The sequence below is a fragment of the Camelus bactrianus genome, chromosome 25 (assembly GCF_048773025.1).
Source record: "Camelus bactrianus isolate YW-2024 breed Bactrian camel chromosome 25, ASM4877302v1, whole genome shotgun sequence".
NCBI classification, from domain to species: Eukaryota; Metazoa; Chordata; class Mammalia; order Artiodactyla; family Camelidae; genus Camelus; species Camelus bactrianus.
The window spans coordinates 11,772,568-11,789,755 of record NC_133563.1 but is presented as its reverse complement, the minus strand read 5'-3'; the positions used below and the strand labels follow the sequence as shown (position 1 = coordinate 11,789,755).

Here is a 17,188-nt window from a genome sequence, read left to right as displayed (position 1 = left end):
ATTTTAAGATTCTGTGAAAGAATAGGCAAGTTAGGAGAGGAGCTTCAGCAGAGGTAGGTGAAAAGCTAGCCACTTGCTCAAAGAAGAAAAGAAGAATTCTTTAAATATGTTTCTTAGATTTAGGGGCTATACACTATTAAGAAAACCAGGTGCCACTGAAGATCAGAAATGGTAAAAGCGTCATGCCTTTGGCTTGGTGTCCTCTCTTGCCTACCAACAAGTTGCTAAAGGTAATGCAGAGTACAGTCACATACAGTCTAAGGACTGAAGCTGCTCAAGAGCTTTGAATAATCATTTACCAACGTTTTCCATTTTGAAGAACTATGGTAAGAAATAGCTCTCTTAAAGCCTGTGGTCCAGATGGGCATTTGGATCTGAAGTCTCTTTCCCCTTATGGCTTTCTAACTTCATTCACTGATGAAAGAACACCTGGCTTCCTATTTTTGTTTCTTCATCCTTTTCCTTCTTTCCTCTTACCCTCTGAGCAAACTATACCAAATGGCTAATTGTACAGAGGGTGTTTCATGCTTAATTTCAAAATCTGATCATTTTGATTCATTAAATCAACAGTTACTGAAATTTCACCTTGTGTCAGAAAGTGGGAGATGGTTGCTGAGGAATAGGAGGGCAGGGAGAAAGAGAGTGAAAAAGAGGAAAGGAGGAGGGAGACTGCCTTCACTCTTAGGACACTCAGCATGTGGTGTGGAAGATGGGCAAAACAGGATGATGAGGACTGTGGTTGTCACATGCTCATAGCTTACTACAAATACGACGTACCGGGAACATCAAGGAGGACTTGTAATCATCCTGAGAAAGATGGAGATCTGTTTCCCAAGGCTAAGTTGAAGGAGTTAGGGGGGTGACAGGTGGCAATGCCCTGGGCTGTTCCAGGCAGAAAGAACTTCACATTCAAAAACATAACAGTTTCAGAAATTGTATGTACTTCAGCTGTGATGAAACAGGAATATATATGTATGAGATTAAAGGTTAAGGGGAGGAGACACAGAAGAAGAGCCAGATTATAGTGGGCCTCAAAGACTTTAATACATATAAGGGATTGAACCAATTACAGATTTATGAGCTGAAGATTCGTATCAGATATGCCTTTTAAAAAGATCTCTGTGGGGAGGAAGGGTATAGCTCATGTGATAGAGCTGCATGCTTAGCATACACAATCACCAGTACCTCCCCCCAAAATAAATAAATAAACCTAATTACCTCCCCTGTAAAAATGTTTTTAAAAGAGCAAAAATAAATACATAAATAAAAAATAAAAAGATCCCTGGTAGCATTGTGAAGAATGGATCAGAGAACTCTAAGACCAAAAGTTAGAAAGCTTGCTGGTAAACTAATTTATACATTCAGCAAGTATTTATCAAATGTCTGCTGTGAGCCAGGCATCACTCTACACTCTGTCCTCATGGAGCTTATATTTAATGCAGTAAAACTAGAAAGAGGTATCAGTGATGTGAAGGAAGGAAATAGCCGCAGGTTTGGGGAGAAGGAAGATAATATAATAGTGCACAAGGGAAGGAAGGGGATGGCGAAGAAGTCTGGAGTGACTGGCATGTTTCTCCACCGACAGGTGGGAGATGTCAGTGTCGTTCACCAAGGTGGAGTGTGAGCGGAGAAGCAGGTTGAGGGTAGATGAGAGGAGTTCTTTCGATCTCAGACGTCATGAGCTTGAGATCGCTAGGTGATATTAAGGGAATACCGAATTCCTGTTCCAGGAGGAAGTTAAAAGATAGCTTTTAGGATGGAAATGATACCAGCAGCTCCTTCATAGGGTGATTGTGACTATTAAATGTGCTGAAGCATGGTGATTGCTTAGACCATCGTCTGGCTCAGAGTACAGACTCGTTAGTTGCTGCTGCTGTTAAGAGTATGGACTTTGAGCTAGACTAATCTGCCTAAATCCTGGCAGTACCTTTTTTGAGTCTAAGTTTCTCTTGTAAAATGGTGATAGTATCTAATTTACAGAGATGCTGTAAAGATCAGTAATAGTCTATGAAAAGCACCAACCACCATGACTGGCACAAGGTAAGTGTTCCATGAATTTTGGAGAGATGAATGTCAAGTAAATATTTGTACCTCAGGAGAGAGATTATTACGGGAAACATCTGAGCGGTATCAACCTGGAGGACTTGAACCTTTAAACATATATGCTGAAGAGTTTCTAGAAAGGGAGAGGATAATATGCCAAAAGATCCCAGAGTGGTTGGCAAGGGAGATAATTTACTAAGCGTATTGGTCAATGAAGTTGTTTGGAGGCTGGAAGAGAAGAATGAAGCACCTGTGTAGTTTTTGAGGGAAGGGGAGACGGAGCTGAATAAGGTTTTATTAAACAGTTATACTCCAGTAATGAGTGTCCAGATAAGATTAAACCATGAATTTATGGTGACACAGTTCTTCCTAGTTACAGGGTTTTCTCCAATATCAGAGAACTGGACTCAGAGGTGCGTTTTCTGAGGATCGTGTTTGTGAGGTACATCTTTGGCGATCTTTGACACATGAGTTTCAGAAGTGGACTGGGGTAAAAGCTAGGCAAGTTCATGAGCAAGTGATAGGTAAGGAAGCTCTGTTAGAGAGTATGGATTGTTTTGAACGGTTTGGCTGAGAAGGTAGAGACCAAGCTAGGAAAGCAGAAACAGAAAGACATACTGGCAAAAAGGGTTTTCTTTTATGGATGAGAAAGACCTGACTATATCAAGAGGAGACAAAGGAACCAGAGAGGGAAAAGGTCTGCAGGGGAAGGAAAGAGAGGGGCTGATGAGGCTGCAGGATCCATAGTGCTTTTAGACCTGCTGTTCTTGGTTCGCATGATAGGGCCTCTGACAGACTTGAGAGCAGTCTTCCCTACCAGTGAAAGGCTTAACACTCACAGTGTCATGTGCCCTGGTTTTAGCCATGACTAGAAGGAGAAACAAATTACTTACCATCTCATCTTTCATAAGTAATAAGGGTAGAAAAAGACAATGTGGACATTTGATGCAAAAAAAAAAATGCAGGGTGAATGTCAAGAAAAACATAAGTCTACAAGTAGTATTGACAGTGATTTTAACAGTTTAGTGATTTCTTTTCATAGTTCTTAAAAGTATACTTTAAAAATTTAGATGGTTACTGGTTTTAAAATTCTGCTTTGTTTGTAATTCTGCCTTTAAAAGGCTGCAGGCTAATACAAATAGATTAAGACTCATTTATCTTTGTTGTTACTGCAGAAGCAGCATTGTTTCTCCTGTGTGCTGTAGTCTGCATAAACACCCTAGAGTCATTACGGGTGTCGCAGGAATAGGAAGATGGCAGCCACACATTAGTCTTCTCATTATTGAATCTCATGTCTAAGAACATTTTTTAAGTGATCTGTTATTATACAAGAGGGCAGTGAATATATTTTAGCATTTATATTGATAGTTCTTGTACCATTTTGTCAGTAATATTAAGAAAAAAGAATCTGTAATCATTTTTAAATTGATTGTTGTAAAAGAAAAACTTGAAACTATAGCTTATAGAATTTTATGTTGTGTTGATTTTTTTCAGAAGGTAGCATTTTAGTACATAATGTTCAATCCACATGAGTTAACTTACAAAAGTAATATATACTTTAGTAAGTCATACATTATAGAATGTATCAAGAATGAAAGCTAATCATTTCTGTCCCCACCTTTCGGGGATGGGGTTAAGGGAGTAGGGTGAACATTGTTAGCACGTTTTTTGGTATCATTCCATACATTTTCCTACACATGTAAGTTGGACTTCCAAAATATACCAGAGGTCACGACTTCAAATGTTGACAAAGACCAGGAAAGTAACACAAATGAGCTAAGAGGGCCTGGAGTCAGTGCCAGAATGACAGTAGAAGGTAATGGAGCTGTTGGGCACCTGCAAAGTGCACAGTTCTCCTGAAGGAAATGAGCTCAGTAGATTTACATATGTGAATACAGGTAGACTCATACAAAATGTTTTTTCAATGGAAGTCAAGAAGTTCAGTATTTTTAAGTTAAAACTTAATTTTTAACATTGAAATTAGGTATATCTGGATTAGAGCCTATCTCTACCACTTACTAGCTAAAGAATTTTGCATGATTAACTTGATCTGAGTCAAGTTTCCTCATCCATAACATGGGAATAACAGTATTCTTACGGCTTTCGGCAGAAGATTATATAGTACATCATGGGTTCATTGCAGTGCCTAATATTTACAAAAGATGACTGTCTGCGACCATTTAGTTGTCTGGCTTTAGGAGTGCGGGAAGGGGATTGACTGTAAAGGGGCCCAGAGAGCTTGCTTGGGTGATGGAAATGTGTGTCTTGATTGTCGTGTTGGTTGCAGTACCACATGCACTTGTTAGAACCCATCAAACTATATACTTGGAATTAATGAATTTTTTTTTTGCATGTAAATTATACCTCAACAAAGCTGATGTTTTTAAAAAAGTAACTGCCTTTCCCTTCTCTCTGTACTTCAGTTCCATCAACTATTAGAGTTGATAACAAAGATCCAACACTTCAATCACTGGGCTTCTCCTACTGTCCCTTCCCAACCCCAGTCACAGGCCACTCCCACATTGCAAACGATTTTGCCTGTTGGGAAATAAGGAAGAAAGAAAGAGAAATTACCTTTTATTTGTAACACTTTCTTCTGTGCTAAGCTGACTGCATGTACTGGATTTGTCTCTCTGGATATTGTGCCTGATATGTCGTTAGAGTGAAACAGGCCACTAGTCACTTTCCAGAAATGTAATCAGCAGGCTCGTTACCTCCTGCTCCGTAGTAAGCTATGAAGTTTAGTAAACCAAGGAGAGAAATTAGAAGCCAGAGCAATATACCTGATGTTTCTTTAAATGAGAATAAAATGCATAAGTGGCAGTGCACTGAATGTATGTGTGAGTATTTATTTGTGTGTGTATATATATATATATATATATCCTTCACAGACTCATCCCAACTCATTCTGTGAGACCACTACTAGAAAAATAATACTACAGACCAGTTTCCCTTTTTTATGTAGATACAAAAATCCTCTTAACAAAATACTGGCAAACCAAATCCAGCAATATATAGATAGGATTGTAAACTATGACCAAGTGGAATTCTTCCCAAGAATGTGAGGTTCAACATAGGACGATCAATATGATACACTATATTGATAGAATAAAGGACAAAATTACAGGATCGTCTCAGTAGACACAAGCATTTGACAAGAGCCAGCACTGTTTCACAATAAAAACACTCAAAAAGTTAGGACTAAAAGGGAACTTCCTCAGCCTCATAAAGAGCATCCATGAAAAACGCACAACTAACATCATACTTAATGGTGAAAGACTGAAAGCTTTCTCTCTTAAGATCAGGAGCAAGACAAGGGTGTCCGTCTACTCTCACTACTTCTACTCAACATTGTATTGGAGGTTCTAGGCAAGGCAATTAGGCAAGAAAAAAAGGCACCTTAATTGGAAGGGAAGAAGTAAAACTATCTGTTTATAAATGTGACATACTTGTATATTAAAAAATCCTATGAGAGCTAATAAACAAGTCAGCAGAATACAAGAAAAATGTGTTCTTATATGCTCGCAGTAAACAACTGAAAATCGTGAAAACAATTCCATTAACAAGAGGATGAAAAAGAATAAATATAACAAAGAAAACACAAAACAAATACTCAGAAGCTACAAAATATTATGGGAAAAAATTAAAGAATGCCTAATAAATGGAAACACATCCCATATTTATGTATCTGAAGAACTGGTACTGTTAAGAATTAGTATTAATGTTCCCCAAGTTGATCTACAGATTCAGTACAATCCCTATCAAGACTTCAGCTGTCTTTGCAGAAACTGACAAGCTAATTTTAAAAGTCATTTATGAATTCTAATGATTAAAAATAGCCAAAATAATCTCAAAAAAGAACCAAATTTGAGTAGTCATACTTCCCAATTTCAGAAGCTGCAATATCAAGCTACAGTAATCAAGACTATGTGATACTAGCATAAGGATAAGAATTATAGCTCAATGGAATGGAGTGGAAAGTCCAGAAATAAACCCTTACATTTATGGTCAATTGATTTTCAGCAAAAGTGCCAGGATAATGCAATGGGGAAAATAATCTTTTCATCAAATTGTGATGAGACAACTGGTTATTCACGTGTGAAAGAGTGAATTTGACCCTTTTCTCACACTGTAGACAACAATTAACTCAAAATGGACCAGAGATTAAATACAAGTGCTAAAACTATAGCACTTGGAATAAAACATAGGAATAAATCTTTGTGACCTTGGGTTAAGAAATGGATTCTTAGATACGACACCAGAGCACAAGCAGCAACAACAAAAACAGGTTAATTGGACTGTCTCAAAATCAAAAAACACCTGTACTTCAAACACCTGTTTCAATGTCACAAACACCTATACGTCAAGAAAATGAAAAAATCAAACTATAGAATGGGAGAAAATATTTGTGAATCATATATATATTTGCGTATAAGGGATTAATATACACAATATGTTAAAACTGTCACAACTCAACCACAAGAAGACAATCCAGTCAGTTTAATAATGGGCAAATGATTTGAGTAGATACTTCTCCAAAGAATGTACATAAGTTCCCAATAAACACATGAAAAGAACCTCAGCATCATTAAGGAAATGTGAATCAAAACCACAGTGAGATAACACTTCACATCCACTAGGATAGCTTTAATAATTAAGGACAGATGATAACAGGTGTTGGTGAGGATGTTGAAAAATTGGAACCTTTATGCGTAGCTAGTGTAAGGCCATTTGTACAGCCATTTGGAAAACATTTTGGCCTTTGCTCAGAAAGATAAGCATAGAGTTACCAAAAGACCCAGCAATTCCATTCTATGTATATACTCAAGGGAATTGGAGACATATGTCCACACAAAAACATACACACAAATATTCATAGCACTATTATTCACAAAAAGTTGAAAAACCCAAATGTCTGTCAGCTGATGATGGATGGATAAACAAAATGTGGTTTATCTATACAGTGGAATACTATTTGACCACAAACAGGAATGAAGTACTGATTCATGGTACAACATGGATGATCCATGAAAACATTATGTTAGGTGAAAGAAGCTGGACACATAAGATCGCTTATTGTATGATTCCACTTATATGAAATGTCCAGAATAGGAAAATCCCTAGAGACAGAAACGAGTGGTTGTTGCTAGGGGCCAGAGAAGGACAGAAAGAGGAGTAGCTGCTAATAGATACACGTTTTCTTCTGGGGGTGATGGGAACATTCAGGCATGAGAAAATAGTGATGATTGCACAACTTTTTGAATATACTAAAAAACAGTGGATTGTACGCTTTAAAAGATGAATTTTATGTTAAATGAAGTTTATGTCAATAAATCTCTTTGGAAATATAGGTGTATAATTCTGTTTTTTTCTGGAATTTGGAATCCCTTCAAACCTTCATATGTTCTCTTGTGAACCACAGAAATCACAGGTAGGAACCTTTGAACTCATGTGGTTTTTTTTTTTAATTGAAGTACCATCAGTTATATTTTGTCAATTTCTCATGTACAGCACAATGTCCCAGTCATGCATATGCATACACATACTTGTTTTCATATTTTTTCATTAAAGGTTATTACAAGATATTGAACATAGTTCCCTGTGCTATACAGCAGAAGCTTTTTTTAAAATCTATTTTTATATATAGTGGCTAACATTTGTAAATCTCAAACTCCCAAATTTATCCCTTCCCACCCCCTTTCCCTGGTAACCATAAGATTGTTTACTATGTCTGCAAGTCTGTTTCTGTTTTGTAGATGAGTTCATAGTGTCCTTTTTTTTTTTTTTAGATTCCACATATGAGTGATATCATGTATAGTATTTTTCTTTCTCTCTCTGGCTTATTTCACTTAGAATGACGATCTATAGGTCCATCCATGTTGCTGCAAATGGCATTATTTTATTCTTTTTTATGACTGAGTAGTATTCCATCATGCAAATATACCACAACTTTATCCAGTCATCTGTTGATGGACATTTAAGTTGTTTCCATGTCTTGGCTATTGTCTGTAGTGCTGCCATGAACTCTGGGGTGCATGTATCTTTTCGAACTAGATGAACTCATGTGGTCTTTAAGTCCCTTTCTGTTTTATTTTGTGAGTTCTTACATCATTGGGTCAGGCTATTTTAGAATAAAGAAAATTATTTCCATCTGCGTGAACACTGTCACTGAGATGAGTAGTAGGATTCATAGCTCTCTTGCATGTTCTTTCAGGGATATGATTCATTCTTTGAATACTAGGAACTTGTGTTTAGTATTTGTACTTTGAGTAATAGTTCATTGTCATCATACCCTTATTTGAAGACATTTCAAAGATAAAATCTCACTAACATAATATGGGAAGTCTAAACCTAAAAACAACTGAACTCCCAAATATCTATTAAGAATGTGGTTTGAAAATTAGAATGTACTTTTCCATTAAAAGCAGTGTTATAAATGATCATTACTATTATTTTAAGTGGCAGGTAGGTTCAAGCCAGTTCATAAAAGTCTATTAAATCCATAATGAATGCCTGCAATTAAAAAGCTGTGGAAGCAATACTTTTAGAATACCAGTAATTAAATAAAGCAGGAAAGTAAACTGTCTCCTAGGGATTTCTTAGCCTTTTTTTCTGCATGAAACATCTCATTACAAGTGTTTGTTAGACCCCATGGAGCCTGTCTTTAGAAGAATGTACTGAATTTTTCATATACTTTCAAAACATTCACAAAAATCTTGGTTCAGTGATAACCTGGGAAAAGTGTGTATACTGGTCCGCTTGGGCTTCCATAACAGAATACCACAGACTGGGTGACTTAAACAACATACATTTATTTTCTTGCAGTCCTGGAGTCTAAAAGTCCAAGATCAAAGTGCCAGCAGGGCTGGTTTCTGGTGAGGTCCCTCTTCCCGGCTTGTGTTGTCCTTCACACTGTGGCCTCACATAGCCTCTTCTCTGTGTGCAGATGGAGAGAGAGATTTCTGATATCTCTTCTTAAAGAAGCCAGTCTTAGATTAGGTGGCAACCCTTATGACTTCCTTTAACCTTAATTCTCACCCTCATAGGCCCTATCTCCAAATATAGTCACATTGGGTATTTGGGCTTCAGCATATGAATTTGGGGGGGATGCAGTTCAGTCCGTAACAGTGTACTACTCTATACCTTATTTGACCAGGTAGATATAACTATGTTATAAGCACTTTTTAAAAAAATGAGATTGGGCACAGTCAGAGCTTAAGACCTATAGATTCTAAAGTAATTTAGGAAAAGTATTAATACGTCTTCACAACATGAAAATCTGCAAAGACAGTCCAGAGAGGTTATTAAGATCTCAGAAATAATTTCTGGTTATTAAAATCACAAACAATCCCCAAAAGAAATGAATGGCAGGAAAAGATCCTAAAGAAATTAAGAATTCTAAAGAAATTAAGTGATTGCTCAATGACTTCAGACTAATTAAGAACATATTTGCAAGATAAAAAAGATATTTAATCAAGAATGAATTATAAATATTACTAGTATAGAGAAAACGCAAGATTGAGTTCAACAAAAATATCAAGGGCAATAAATTGGTCTTTGAAACATTTCTAGGTAAAATAAAGAGTAACAGAAAGGTATATGGGGCTGCCGCTTGGGCAGATGGTGTAATAGTGGTGATGTTTATGTGCTCTCTGTCAAATGTTCTCTTCGGACTGAAAGAGTAAGAGTAACTATATCTGAAAACCTTTTTGAAGGACATACGTGCAAAGATTATAGTTCATTCAGGTATTCTGAACAACTTAAAGAGTTCTGACTTAGGTACTAAAATACTCCCAAGGAATGAGGGAAGGAAAGAAAGATCAGGTCACTGGTAACAGCAAATGCAATTTTGATTTTCCAAAACAGGGCAGGAGGGATGAGAATTCCACAAACCAGCAAGTAGTGATAATGGCCCTAGGGAAGATAATAGAAAATGAAAGAAGTGGTTTATGAACACCTAGGAGAGGAAATACATCTGTAAGCCATATGGATTTGGTTAGAACAATGTTAGAGAAACCTTATATCCTTTACAGTTTGATAGTAGAAATGTCAGAGGCAAATGTTTATTAACTTCTACAAGGGTCTAACATATTCTGTTACACCCTTTGCACAATTTAGAAAAATTTGGTCTGGATACTAGAATAACATCTAATATAGACTTCTTCAAGCTGAAATTAAAGGATGTTAATTAATAACAAGAAAACATATGAAAGTATAAATCTCATTGGTAAAGGTAAATATATAGTTAAATTCACAGCAGTCTAATGTTGTAATGGTGGTGGGTAAATCACTTATAACTCTAGTATGAAGGTTAAAAGACAGAAGTATTAAAAACAACTGTAACTGTAGTAATTTGTCATGAATACACAGGTAAAAAGATGGAAATTGTGACATCAAAAACAAAATGAGAGGGAGAGTGAAAATGTAGAGCTTTAGTATGCAAAGTCAACAGCTTTAAAATAGACTGATAAGATATTTTATTTAAGCCTCATGATAACCACAAAGCAAAAACCTATAGTAGATAACATAAAAGAAAGAAATCTTATACCATAACAGAAAGTCATCAAATAACAAAGGAAGAGAGCAAGAGAAGAAAAAAGAAACACAGGAGCTTATAAAACAGCCAGAAAAATATGAACAAAATGTCAATAGTAAGTCCCCTTTGGATGTCTTTCTATTCTTGTAGATCAGAACTTCAGCATCTTCCAACCCTAAGGGATGGAAGTTTTTAAGCTTCCAGCTTCCAGCACTTGTTCTTTGTCCTTGTGAAGTCTTACCTTACATATGTGTAGCTTAGCATTCAGCCTGAAACTAGGACCCAGATGCACATTGTTTATTTGTTTGAATGAGGTACCTGCCTCTCTGATACTCTGAGCTGCTTTCAGCTGCCTCAGCCTCTCCAAACTATAGGCTGTCTCCTTAGCCTGACAAGAACTTAGGTTCTCCCTCAATGTGTCACAGTCCAGAAAGATTCCAGGTGGAAAGCTAGGGCAATAATAAGGTTCATTTTAATTTGTTTCCCTTTTCTCAGAGATCACGTCTTACCCTGTCTGTTGTCCTATGTCTGAATTTTTTTTTATGCTTTTTGCTATTTTTTTTCGTGATTCACAACATTGCTGGTCCATTCCCCATTGCTCCATCATGACCAGCAGCAGGAGTTCTGTGTTTTGAGTTTTTAAAAATCTTTTTTTTTTTCTTACTATTAAAAGTTGTGTCTTCTGTATCTTCTGACTGGCTGTTGTTTGTATTTACAAAGGCATTTGATTTTTGTATGCTTATTTTATATCCTGCTACTTTGCTAATTTTCATATTGTTTACAACTTTTTCTGTTGACTTTCTTGGGTTTTTCACACACATATATGATCATATCATCTACAGATACAGTTTTACCTCTTCTTTTCCAGTTCTTATGCCTGTAATTTGTCTTTTCTTTGTGTAGTTGCTCTGGCTACTATCAGTAACCATAATGGGCACCATATTTTCTATTTCCATTTTTAGTAGAAAAGCTTCTAGGGCTTCTCACTTAAGAATCTTGCTGACTTTATTTTAGGTTTATATTGTTTGCTTCTGCTTCATCTGTTTTTTATTTTCTCAAGAGATTATCAGCTCTTTGGTGGCAGGGACTATGCCTCTTCCTTGTATATCAACCTGCCATTCATTCATCTGAGCAGATATGGACTAAATATTTCCTACTGTGTTATGTGCTGTGCTGGTCAATGGGTTACAAAACCAAACAAACCCAACTATGTCCCATCACCACGTACACTCCCCTTCCCCGCCAAGATTAAGATCTGGTGGGAAACAGACATTACACAGATAACACAAGTGTGATAAATTTTCAAAAAGTGACAGTATTAGATACTATAGGAACCTATAACAGAATGATCTAACCTAGTATGAGGAGAATCAGGAGATGCTTCTCTAAGGAAATAATGTATTAAACAAAGGTACAAAGGCAAGAGAGACAATCAACCCTTTTCTAAAAGAAATCCAATATTTCTGGAGAGAAGAGGGAGAGTGGAAATGTGGATCACAAGAGATGAAGCTTCTGAAGTAGTTGGGAAGAACCACATTGTGGAGAGTTTGGTAAGCCCTAATTATTAGGATTTGGGGCTTTTCCTTAAATAAAGTAAAATACGAATGATGTTTGCTTTGGGGGTATATATATGAACATACATACACATTTTGGTGTGTGATAACTGTTCTCAGTGCACAGTGAAAACAAGATTTTAAGATGCTGAGCATATAAGTTACTTGTAACTGCCCGTGTTAACTTTTTAAATCAATGATCTTTCCCATACAAATTGGAATAGTTGTGGCAGGTGGTTTTTAACTCTGAAAACTAAGTGCTGTTTCTTTTACAAGCAAGAAGTATATTCATGTCTGAGTTCTTCAAAGGGGAAAAAAAAGTAAGGAAGACAAACTTCTTAATGACTGTAAATCTGAATTTTCAATCTATCCAATTACTGGCTCTTCGAAAAAATTACTAAATTGCTAGAAGTTGGTTTTCTCACCGGTAAAATGAACTGCTGATGTAAGGATGAGCTGAAGGAAGCCTTGTAAGGCACTCAGGATTTGGCTGGCACGTATCTCTCAAATCTCAGCTGTATTTATTAGCTATTCTTTAAGAACCGTAGTTCTTAAATGAAAAGAATAAAAATAAACAAAGAAAGATACAAAGCAACAGGGATGCAGAGACTAAATTTAGACATCTCTTAATGATGACGTCCTGATTATTTAGGTGAGTAAAGCAAATCTTAGGAGAAATTAAGGTTCATGTCTAAATAAATAGTAGAGCTGGAGTTTGATTCCACAGTCTGGTTCCAGAGCTCACACTCACCACCCTGTGGCCTGTTTTCCTAAAACAGAACATACATCTTTTAAAAGATTCTTTCTCTTGTGTTGCAATCAAAAACTACAAAACTGTGTTTCAGCTTGGCAAGAAGAAGAATAAATGGGGACAATTGATCACCTTAGGTATTTGGTTAGTAGGACTAAAAAAAAAAAGTTAACAGAAAATTATTTCCTGACTTAGGTGATAATAAAACTTCTTCTTGTTTTCTAGTTCTTGTTAATTAGCTGGTCCATTAACTAATTAGTCAGCAGCTGGTGTATAGCTATAGTCTGATGAAACATTACTTCTGTATCTTTTTCTGGTATGTGGCGCCTCTAAAGGGTGACTTCAGTGAGAATATCTAACAGGGCTACACTGTAGTTGTAGTAAGGAGATGGTACACATCCTCATATATGGATGGGTTTTCTTCTCTCAGGAGTTGGGGGCAGGACATTAGTAAAATACAATGAACTTCATATCAACAAAGCAATTTGGGTGTGCTATTTGCTTATAACATAGAAATAATTGTGTTTTATAAGTGGAATTTTTGTAAAATACTTTTTAGAATGGCAGTACCCCTAAATTAAGTACCCAGTTACTTCACATGATACTTAGAATAAGAAATATCTAATGTACCCCAAAAAAGGGATAGTTATTTGATGTTATCAGAAATTAGCATTGGGGGGAGGATATAGCCCAGTGGCAGAGTGCATGCCTAGCATGCATGAGGTCCTGGGTTCAATCCCCAGCACTGCCATTAAAAATAAATAAATAAATAAACCTTATTACCTCCCCCCCGCCAAAAAAAGTTTAAAAAAAAAAGTGAATGGCATTAAAAAAAAAAAAGATTACTTTCTAAAAAAAAAAAAGAAATTAGCATAAATTTTTTTTCTAACTTCTAAATAGGATTATTTTTAAGTTAGAATAAATTAGAGTAAAAATTAATAATACCCCTGAAATTGTAATATTTTATAATATTTCACACAATATTTATTAGACTTTTGTTTGTTTAGAATGATGGGAAATGAACTATATTCTCTGTTTTTTTCAATATGACTAAATTTTTTTTTAAAGAAATCTGTGCCTGTTGTAACGGTAAATTCAGTCAATGCTGAAGTATACAAAACACATCTGCTCTAATTTCAGTTCCAGAGGTTTTCTTCCACAATTTGATATACCCTTAGACTCTTCAAAAAATACATATATGTATGTAAATCCATATACATGCATATATCATTGCCTATGTAAACATATGCACGTTATACATAAAACATTTAAAAGTTAAAAATAGGTTGTATTTTAATGTTATTCTGAAACACATTTAACTTAATGTGCATGTCTTTCTAAGTTAGTACATACAGAATTACTTAATTCAGTTTATTGAATATTTTATTATAAGGCAATTTTTAGTCATTTACATGCTGATGGAGATGTAGATTAAATTCTTCTTCTATAATAAAGAATTCCACCAAGCCCCGTAAGGCATATTATTTTCTTCATTTTCGAGATAAAATTAAGATACAAAGAGGTTGTATAACTTGCCCTGCATTGCACAGCAAATAAGTAGTGGAGCTGGGGTTAGAATCCTGGCAATCTAGTCCAGAATCCATAGTCTTAAATACCACATTGTGTTACTGTTTTCCTTCTGCCTGTCTTAACTCTTTTTTACTGAATTAGAAAAAAATTTAGTGTATAAAATGTCTAATATTGGAACTCTCTGAGAATAATTTAATATGCTACCTTAAGAATATTAGAAACCTTAGGGTCACAAATTACACACCTGTAATTTGGAGTCATATCTGCTCTAGAAGTGGAAGGTTTAAGCCAGTGCTTCTCAAATGTTAATGTGCATACGCATTACTGGGAATCGGGGAGGATCTTGTTAAAATGTAAATGCCGATTCAGTAATCTGGACCAGGGCCTGAGACTCTACATTTCTATTAATAACCTGTTGATCTACCTTGTAAGTAGCAAAGGTTTAGGCAATTTATACTGACCTTTGGCAAATCTTGTTGTTTTATTGAATCAGTTTCTTACACCATTTTGTTTATGCTACCAATTTCCGTAAGTTGTGTGCAGTTTGAAGAAATAGGTGGGAGCTTTTTAGTGGTTTCATTTCTATGTCTGTAGCGTTAACATTGCTAGGAAAAATAAATTGTGCTTTCTGCAGCATTAATGCACAGTACTTAAGTAAATAACTGTAATCAGATTTATTTGTGTACTAAATGTGGCTTACACACCTATGTTACCATGTCCACTGTATCATTTTTAATGGAGGGAAACATAACATTTCTTTTCATCTTGAAGGCTATAGCTATAGTTGAACTAAAAAGTTTATTTTATCACTATTATTCTTTAGTAATCATAAAAATATATTTTACATAGTGGCAAAAATGAATTCCTGTTCAGTGCTGTGAGCCAAACACTATGTCAGGTGCTTAATTGGCATGATTTCATTGAATCGTCATGACCTCCCTCATTCATTCATTAGCTCTTTGAGCACCTGTTCTGTTCTAGGAACTGCATACAATGATGAGCCAAGTATACACAGATTCTGCTGTCCTAGAGCTTAGTGCATTGGGGGATGCTATGCAGTAATCAAGTAACCATAGAAGTGTGATGGTTGCAAAAGAATAGTTGATTATATTTGCTATCGTCTCTACTCTTCCAGCCTTCGAAGAGAATTGTGCTTTTGCCCTAAGTTTCTATCACCTAATTTCTTCCCCTGCCCCACTCTGGGGAGAATTCTGTCAGCTGGATTCCTTAGGTCTTGTGATGCTAAATTGACCTAGTGAGTAGAAAGAGACAAAACTTTAGAAGTAAAGATAAGCAATTTGTACATGAAAAGTAGACAGAAATAATTTATGATTAAATAAAATTTTAAAAAAGAACACCTGGAGACACTTTACATGAATTTAAAGGAGTAAATAGTATCAATACTTTAAATGGGAGTCTTTTTAAAACACTTTTATTTTACTAGGTGACACTCATAACTCACTTAAGTAAGTTACTTGGATGCATCCATGTGCCCAACTTTGTGGCAGGAGGTGTAGGAACATCAGGGGCTACCAGAATAGGATTTAATTCTGTCCCCAGTCTAAAGACTATTAGAGTCGTTGGTGAGAAAATGTGGAAAGATTTACAAGACAATGCAAAACATTTTTTTTGTAAGTACCAACATGTGTTACCCTAGCACTAAGCACGTTGTGGACTGATTTCAGAGGAATGCTGTTTTTAAAAAGTATATGATTGTCTCTTTTTTAGTAATAGTACTAAGTTCTCTTTTGATTATTAACTTGATAGAAAATTCTTTCTGGTATTAATCAGATCTATATTTTTTGTTTTTATCTATTACACTATATTGTTGTGATTTCTAAAACATTTTGTTTTCCCTACTACTGTTATAATTTTGGGCTTTGTGGTATTGTTTTGAAGATTTTATTATAAGAGACTTTAGTTTCTGAAAATTACAAGTAACTCTGTGTAGTTTTTCTGTTAAAGGGAAAATCTGAAAGTTTTTTTAAAATTTTATCTTGGAAATTATTTTATTCATTATGTTTAATTTTAGGAAATGGTGCTCTTGCAGAACATTCTGAAAATGTGCATATTTCAGGAATGTCAACTGGTAAGTCATTTTTTGTAATGTTTAAATTTCATGCATGACTTATATGGTAAATATTGAAAGCCACCTGGTATCTTACAAAGTGATATTTGGCTATAAAAATTATTACTGCTTTTTGCAGCATGTAATAAGGAATGAAGTAACTGGAACATGGAGAAACTCTCATAAGATAAAATTGATACTTGCATGCCCATGGATTGATTATACTTTTCCAAAAGGTTTGCATGATAATTTTTCCGTACAAACATTGAGCCAAGAGAAAAGTTAGCTTAAGTTGAACTAGTGTTTCTTTTCCATACAAAGTTATATGAAATGAAATTTATTAAAATGTAATTTTGAATGTTCTTCCTAGCATTAGAGCGTTAGATATTAAGCATTTTGCTTGATTTTTAGAGGACTACCATGCAGAAAACTGTAGTACTTGAGTGCACGATTGATATGTTACTAAAAAGCAACCCAACAACATATTGTGTCCATGAGATTCAGAATATTGTTGAGGTAAATGCATTTTTTTCCGCTCAATCTAAGCTTTTATAACCTAATAATTAATTAAAGGCCCATAACTATTAAAATTTTCATTCTTAGGTGACTTCCACAGCTTTGATGCCATTTTTGATTTATAAACTATCATTACTAGGAGAGCAAAATCTTTGATTTTTGCATGTACTGAAACAGAGTTTCTTACTATT

The 17,188-nt window shown here is 35.4% G+C and overlaps 1 protein-coding gene across 2 annotated transcripts in view; it reads left to right on the top strand.

The window, feature by feature from the left end:
• Positions 1-17,188, top strand: part of LRP12 (LDL receptor related protein 12) — a 75,352-nt gene that overhangs the window by 22,175 nt on the left and 35,989 nt on the right. Inside the window, exon 2 of one of the 2 annotated variants that reach the window (XM_010955821.2) lies at positions 16,446-16,502. The exons of the other annotated variant lie outside the window; for it this stretch is intronic. Coding sequence (XP_010954123.1) covers positions 16,446-16,502 — 57 coding nt within the window. The remainder of the gene's footprint in view (positions 1-16,445; positions 16,503-17,188) is intronic. 2 annotated transcript variants of the gene reach the window in all.